The sequence below is a fragment of the Marmota monax genome, unplaced genomic scaffold (assembly GCF_021218885.2).
Source record: "Marmota monax isolate L192 unplaced genomic scaffold, Marmota_monax_Labrador192_F-V1.1 WCK01_AAM20220418_F8-fsc00019, whole genome shotgun sequence".
In the NCBI taxonomy this organism is placed as follows: Eukaryota; Metazoa; Chordata; class Mammalia; order Rodentia; family Sciuridae; genus Marmota; species Marmota monax.
In genome coordinates this window covers 14,428,148-14,436,729 of record NW_026695242.1, presented here as the reverse complement: position 1 = coordinate 14,436,729, position 8,582 = coordinate 14,428,148, and the positions used below count along the sequence as shown (strand labels likewise).

The 8,582-nt window shown below is 37.0% G+C and overlaps 1 protein-coding gene across 1 annotated transcript; it reads right to left on the bottom strand.

Annotated features, from left to right (window-relative positions):
* Positions 1-3,164: 3,164 nt before the first annotated feature.
* On the bottom strand, positions 3,165-7,212 carry LOC124075978 (cyclic AMP-dependent transcription factor ATF-2-like). The gene is given in 2 exon segments (XM_046419639.1): positions 3,165-6,826; positions 6,829-7,212. Coding segments are annotated over 2 exon segments (1,422 nt in total). The 5' UTR covers positions 6,926-7,212; the 3' UTR covers positions 3,165-5,501.
* Positions 7,213-8,582: the final 1,370 nt, after the last annotated feature.

The window sequence follows — 8,582 nt, the reverse complement described above, 5'->3', positions numbered from 1 at the left end:
ATTTTTAGGAGCTTTGGGATTATTTTTATATTTTGATTAGTACTTATGATTTGGGTAAGACAGTTTGAAACAATGTGAATGGCTTCTCACTTAATTCAGGTAATGAGTCACCTTTACTTAAGGTAAATAGAGATCTCAACTACATAGCTGTATGACCTCTGCTTCCAGGTTTTCTTGTTTTCTATAGCTATTGTTTCACCTCATGCAACACATAATTTGTGCTTGGAAGGAGTCATGACCTTGCAGTCTGGTCCACACTAATTTTTATTTCTTCCCATGGATGTACTTTCCTCCTATTCCAGCACTGTCCCATGTATGCTTTATGTAATTACAAGTGTGTTTTATGCTGGCAGAAAATAAAAACTAATAAAGCGTATCAAAGGACTCATGCTTCCAGCCTTGCATCTACATGGGGACTGATGGATCAATGTACATTTTTTAAGTTAAAAATAAAATGTTTAACGTATGTATCTTTTAAAACCATGGTCCTCAGTGCTCCATCTCTGTTCTCCTTCATTAGCCTAGTGTCTTAGTGACTTTGGGATTCCACAAGTAGTTAAATATTAAATCCAGCAAGCAAGAAAATCTTGTTTACAATTAAGTCATTTCAATGTTGAGAACACTCTGATATCTCATACTGTAGGCAACCTGAATATGTGAAAGGTAAAATCACACACACACACACACAAAACAAACAAACAAACAAAAACATCAGAACATGTCATCTTCTGCTTGAGCAAACATTTTTGATATCTTCCATGAGAATGAAAATTCAAGCCCCTTACCATGGCCTGTGGACTCTAAAAGTTAAAGACCCTTACCATTCTTTAAGCCTTGGTTCACAGTCTTCTTTGCTCCTTGCATACCAGTCTGTTCTTTGGTCAGTTACTGGGGTTTTTTTTTTTTAACCCCATACTAGGATCTTCATGTGTGTGGATCTCTCTGCCTAGATAGCGCTTTGCGACAATACCCTCCATTTAAGCAAGCCTTTCCATTATTCTCTCACAATTTCATGTTTCCTTTCTTTTTGGTACTTCATTATCACTGTGATTTTTCTTAGGTTTTTACTTGTTTACTGTCTCTTTTGTGGCCTACTGGATTATAATATCTATGACCCTATATAATTCTTTACAGCACAGTGCCTAGCATATAGTAGGCTTGCAACAAATATTTGTTGAATGGATTCATAAATAAAGTCACTTTTTTTCCTTGAAAGTTTCATATGCTACAAATGAAGTTTAGGAAATAACAATCATTTGCAGTTAGGCTGGAGAAGTAGCTCAGTGGTAGAGCCCTTGCCTGACATAGGCAAGGCCCTGGGTTGGACCCACAGTCATGGAGCGGGTGGGGACAAGGGAAATCTAACTAGGCCTGGTAGCACATGCCTTAGCCAAGTCATGTGATTCCAGTGACTTGGCTAAGGCAGGAGGATCACAAATTTAAGTCCAGCCTCAGGAATGTAGCTCGATGCCCTATCTCAAAATAAAAGGGCTAGAGAAGTAGCTAGTGGTAGAGTGCTCCCAAGTTCCATTCCCAGTACTGCTATTAAAAAAAAAAAATTCTAAAATAAAATTGTTGAGATTTTTAACCGAAATAAAACAGAATAATTTCAAACTTTGATTACAAAACTAAGATAATTGAGGAAAAAAATGAGATTATGAATTTTCTTTCTTAGAGCTAGGATATCTGTTTTGTCAGCTGTAACCTTGATATTACTACAGGTGTGCAGCAGTAGTTTTTCTCCAGTTAAATAGATGACATCATTTTAGTACCATCTCTTTTTCTTTTAAAATCTCTAACAGTGCTATTAATCAAGCACAAGGCCCATAAAGTCAGCCTGGTGTCATCTTGTCCTTTGCTTGCTTCCTGACTGGAAGGTTCACCCTTAGCCTATGATCACATCCATTTGGCAGGAAGTCAGCTTATTTGATGGGTAAGGGCATCAACGTGTTTCTCCCCCAGAAATGCAAAGTAAATGGAACTGATGTGTCAAAACCGCAGATTTTCTCCTTTGTTTCCCAAATGCTACACTAGCTCATGTCTAAACAGGGTAACACGGGAGAGGTTAACATCAAATATGACATCAATAACTTGACCAGTCTCTCACTTTACTTAGCTGGTAGAGTTATAGGCTTTTTGAGGATAAGGATACTATTTTCTTCCTTTGCAATTTTGTTCACATGTATGCTGATTGCCTGATGGATTTATAACAAGTAATTATGCACTATGAAGTGGTTTCATCTCCATGGAAGAATATTAAAATGAGAATCTAGGAACATAGGTCCTAACCAATACCTCTCGTAAAATGAGGTGAAACCTGAAAGTCACTTAACTTTTCTCCTCAATGAGGTATTTAAATAGAAAACTTTATGATTTTCACTCCAAAGCTTTTACTAACAACTTTTTAGAGACATTTAAAAGTCATCTGGTGGCTCATCTATACCTCACTTCTACACATACCCATGATTTTTACTTGTAATCACTTTGTAGGTGCTATTTTATATTTTTTAGTTATTTTAATTTCCTAAACCATTAAGTTGAGAGAAATACTGTTTAGAATAAATTATCATAAAGGAAATATTTTACAAGTTCACCTGTCATACTGTATTGCTTATATCAACTATAAATAAGAGTTCAGTATCATAAAAAGCTAGACAGTTAATCTAGATCAGGAGTGCTATGATCTGAATGTTTGTGTGCCCTCAAATTAATATTTTGCAATCATAACCCCCAACATAATAGTAGCTTAAAAGGTGGGGTCTTGGAAGGTGATTAGGTCCTGAGGGCAGAGCTCTCAGGAAGGGGATAAGTGTTCTTATAAAAGAGGCCACAGAGAGCTCCCTTGCTCCTTCCTCCATGTGAGAACACAGCAAGTGCATGTTGTGAAGCAGAAAGCTGGCCCTCACCACACACAGAACTGGCCAGCTCTTTAATCTTGGACCCACACTCCCCACTGTGAGAAATAGATTTTATTTTTGCCTATAAGCATCCCAGTTTATAATATTTTGTTACAGTAGCCAGAAGAGACTAAGACATGTAGTTTCCAACCTGACTACACATTAGAATCACCTTGATGGGAAGGGTGGGGTGAAAGCGATTTTGATAAAACAGAGGACTACAGAGCAACATATGATCTTTTTTTTTTTTTTTTTTTTTTTTTTAAATTTAAAGATAGAATTTATTCTCTTGACGGTTTACTCATGCAAACTGCACATAAAAGAAAATAGTACAGTTTGTGTAACATTGCAAATATAAGGACTCAAAATGCTAGGTACAGAAGTAGTGTGACATCCTGGAAGTCAAAATGGAATTTGTGTTCATACAACTAATAATGATTTTTATTTGCTGAGTACAGACTGATTTACAATGAAAAGTTTTGCTAACCTTGGTAAGCTCATTAACCGTTTACATGACTTCTTACATCTATGTAGTTTTATTTTACAGTTGCAAGAATTGTTACCAAAAACTTTAACTTGCATAAATAAGATGAAAGAAAAACGCACTGAAAGACTTTAGAAAGTGAAAAATTGAGGCTTTTCCTAACCCATCCAAACTACGATAAAAAATAGCCTTCTTGTATAATTCATATTTTGTGCCTTGAGATCAACTCCTTAGCAAACTATGACAAAATCATGATTAGAAATTGATTACTTTAAAATTATGACATCAGTTAAAAATAAGAAAATTTTGAAGTAGAATTGTCAACCAAAATGCTCTCATTTTAAATAAGTCAAACAATAAAATTCCTATTATCTTCATACTTAGAAGTCCTGAAATGTCATTTGTATAATTTGCATGTTTCCCAGTTTGAAACTTAGGCAGGTGGGATACTCCCTTGAATTATCAAGGATATTCCATATAGGCTTTTAAAATGTCAGTCTCATCAGAAGATGGCACAGAGACTTTAGCAAGTAGTGTAGTATGGATGCAGAACAAACTACACAAATTATTATTAATGCATTACAGATATTTACATAATGGAATCCTGCTTGAATGCCAGAAGTTGGTACTGGGTAGGACTCATAACTATTTTACAAAGGTTTTTTTTACACACATTTACTACTTTTTAATTTTTATTGTTTAATAATTGAGTCTATTTAAAATATTGTACTGTATTTTGAACATAACTGAAGAATAAAAATAGATAATGGCACATTAGAAAATTCAGTATCCCACAGATGATTGGATAATGAGAAGTGTACCTACAATCATCTCATCAGAAACCAGCTACTTCATGGAATGTTAGTTGTCCAAGCCTGCACAGTAATGACATTTTAAATTGCAATCATCTATTGGCCAGCATCACACTGAAGGCATCGTTAAACATTCAAGCAAAGATTGCTGGCATAAACTATTGAGACACACACACACACACATACATACACTCACACACACACACACACTCTCTCTTACATTTCCCACATTATAATTACATTGTTCTAAAGATAGATACTGATTTTTTTCCACGAGAAACGTTATCAAAATTTGCTACTAAAAGATGACAGTGCTTTCACAAGAATAAGTACAAGTTAGCTCGAAAGTACAAGACAATGGGGGTAAACAGTCTTAAATTTTCTAAGTAGTAATTTTAGGCTTTTCTGGCAACCATACCATACTTGATTATGCATAAATTCTGTCTGTAACCTGAAACCTGAAAAAAAAAACACCTCAAAACAAGAGCTAATTTTAAAAAATTACTAAATATCTGATAACCCTGTATCGTATATTATATAATTTCATACTTTTCAGCCTCAAAACATAGTTTAAAAACACTGAATTTCAGACTTAAAAATAAAGTCATTTTTTAAATGCTGAAGATTCCAAAATTTTTGTCTACTTAAAATCTGAAAAAAAGAAAATGCATTATTAATGAACTTGATTTAACAGTGTGCATATAAAAGCACTGTATGTCTTTTATCATGTTTTCTCTCACTTAAAAAAAACAAACAAACCAGTGTTCTCCAATATTCTTCCTTTTGCAAAATGTGCAAAATAAAAGGCAAAAAGATTAAAAGCAAATTTCTACCCTTCTCTTGCCTAGTGCTTTATGACTTTGTTCACATTACAAAGTCAATAGGGACTATGCAGAACTTTGGTATAAATGATAACAAGACTACCATCACAGTTGAGGGTTAAGGGGTGGGCAAAAGAAATGGAAGTGGGAAGAGAGATTCAGTAACACCCCCATTTATTAAAACACCACCAAATTAAAAGTAAAATAAACCACAATGAATTATAATACAATTTACACATTGAGCACAGAAAAATTAATAAATCTAACAATATTTATAAAAAAGCAAAATCAGTCTTTCCAGAGACTTAAAACTGTCGTTCAGTCTTATCATCAACTGCTGCTACACCAACTTTAGAGCCAAATTTAATTTCAAGTAAAAAAAAAAATTTACAACCACAGATTTCGCATAAATGGAAACTGGTCTTTCCTTGATTTCCCTTTGAAGTCACTAATGAGTATCTAAAACTGTTGTACTGCAGGTTTTTAATCAACTTCCTGAGGGCTGTGACTGGGAGGAAGGAGCCATGACAATCTGGGAAAGCGCAGGCTCCATACTCTGGTCTGCCATCTGGGTGAGGACTGAAGTGGCTACAGCTTCTGCCTTTGAGGTTGAACTGACTCCATTGGATGTGCTGACAGAACTATGCTGTATAGCTTCTGTATGTGGACTACTTGGCACCGAAAGGTCTTCTGAACTATCATCTTTATCAGCAGTATGATAGCCAGATTTCTTCTGCATGGCGGTTACAGGGCAATCTTTATGAGCCAGAAGAAGCTGTTTCAGCTGTGCCACTTCATTTCTCAGCAGGGTAACTTCGCTCTGCAGTTGACCATTTAATGAACTCAAGTCTTCTGCTTTTTTTTCTAAGGACTGAACCCAGACTTTCCTTTTTTGTCGGCATCTTGAAGCTGCTGCTCTGTTTCGCTCTAAAAATTTCCTCCTTTTTTCATCAGGATCCTCATTAGCAGCTCTTCTTCGACGACCACTTGTATTTTGAGTCTGTGGAGTTGTGTGAGCTGGAGAAGCCGGAGTTTCTGTTGTGGATGTAGCTGGTTGTTGTAATGATTGTGGGCGAGATTCTTCTGACTGAGTCCTAACCAATCCACTACCATGACCTTTGACAGTATCACCATTGGTAACTGGAGGATGTTGTTGGGTCAAAGCAGCTTTTAATCTCATTTTTGCTTCTGACTGTTGTACTGGTTGAGGGGAGGAAGGGCCTGGAATTCCTGGAACACTAGGCACCATGGTGACTGGTCGAACAAGTGGGACTGCAGCTGGAACATGCACATTAGAACTTGTAATTGATGCAGGAATAGCAACAGGCATGGTTTGTCCATTAGGGAGATGTAACAGAAGAGGAAATGGGCCTGGTACAGGGACAATTGGCCTGTTGGAGGATGGTGCCTGGGTGATTACAGTACTTGAGGTTGGTGAAGGTACTGCCTGCTGAATAATTACACTGGAGTCAGAACTTGTGAGCAGCACATTGGGAACCTGTAATGATGCTGGACGAACAATAGCTGATGTGGGTTGTGCTGTTTGTGCCAATGGTACTTCCTTTTCATCACTGGTAGTAGACTCTGGATGAGGTAAAGGACTATCCTGGTGAGTTGTTTCCACAACAGATGGTTCCTCAATTTTGCTTCTTATGATGGGTGTTGCAAGAGGGGACAAATCTAGAGGCATTTTTTTAATGTCATCTTCTGAAGCCTTCTTGAATTCATTCTCAAATGGACTTGCCAACTCATTAAACAAACCCACTTCTTCACAGTTTTTCAAGAATCTTGTTGGTGTTGGGGTCTGATCTGGCCACATCCAGGGGCAGTGCATAGAAAGGGTTTGTCATCACTCATATTCCACAGGTCCTTGTATTGCCTGGCAGAATTCACATGTAACTTGAATTTCATAAGTTGAACAACTTATCACGTTCTCTTTTTCATGGCAAGGATACTTTCTAGCTGGTAGGCCATGAGTTTTATTCACTCTATAGTCAGGAATCCTTCAGCTCTTACCAATAAGCACAACTTAAGTTTCCATCTAGTATCCCTTTCCAGGTCACTTATTCATGATCCTTTCCGTCACCCGGGAGCCCAGAGCGCAGCCGTGTTTACAAACTACCCCTGGAGGAAAGGGCTGAACCACACTTTAAAGGCCACGGGCTCCCACAGGCTTCCGTCCTCTCTCGCGAGAACGGACTGACCGCAACATATGATCTTAAAGCAATAGGCCGCCATAGACCAATTAGATCAGAATCTCCGGGGCAGGACATGGACACCAATATTTTTTAACTGCCTCTTTCTCCTGATTTTTATTTATAACTGGAATTTACAACCACTGATCTAGAATAGATCATTGTTTATTGCACTAAGATCTCAGATGACTGCTTAACCACTTTCTCAAGAGCCAACTGATTCAGTAATACAGAAGTTGAATGTACCATCAGTTGTCAATGCCCCAAATATTTCATTATTATAATAGCATGAATTAGGTTCAAATGATTTTTTTTTGTTCGTTACCAATTTTAAGTCAGTTATAGTTTGTTTAATGGCTATATTTATCTTTGAGTTCTTAATAATTATAGAAATAGAACAGTTTCCTGTCTAAGTATTTGATATCCTTTAATGTCAAAGGAAGATAAAGAACCTCTGGCAGTCTCAAAAAGCTGTGGTTGAAGATTTGAGTTTTGAAGTTCCCTTTTGAAATCTAATGAATTGGTTTATTTGGAAATCTCTATTTTAAAAATAAATAATGATATAACCTTATACATTTCTCTCCAATCCTGCAACAATGCTTAAATGTCGGTAGTTACTTCCACAGCAAAATGAGACCCAGAGGTTTTCATTAATTTGTCTCCTGAAAATTCAGTAATAAAACTTGAATTTATATTCACGGATACTGAAAATCTCTTATCACCAAAGGACTCTGAAAAGTCATGGTGAAAGATATCCACTTCTAGGTCAGGGCACCAAGGAGACTCAACTCTTTGGATGACTGATTAAAGAAATTATTTCAAATACCACAGTCATAACATTGGAACAGACTTGGTTATAACTTATTTATTTATGCAGCCATCTGGTGTCAGGCACTTGAAGAAAGAAGGTTATTATATAATTCACAAATGAACCTACAGCTCATTGCACCAATATTTGAAAGTCTTATTTGGGCCTACCCTGCTGTCCCAGAAGGCTCGCTTTCTGGTCAGACTGCAGAGTCATTGGACCTTGGTCACTGAGAGAAGCCAATTTGACAACCAACTATGGAGATTTCTGTTCTCCTAGGGAATGTGAAATGGGGGAAAAGATTCCCCAACCCTCCTCTTGGTGTGAACCACCTGTCAGAACACAGGGAGAACACGCCATGGGAACCACAGCTTTCAAGCTTTGCAGAATGAATGTCATTGTATCAACTCAAGGTTGGGGCTAAGAAAGGAAAATACAGGAGTGTCCTAGGATGCTCAGGATCTTTCTGCTTCTTTGTCAGCTTTGACATCTTATTTGTAATCCTACTGTGGATAAAATAAATGCACATAGAAACATTCCCTCCTTAGAGAAGAAGTTGTGCTGT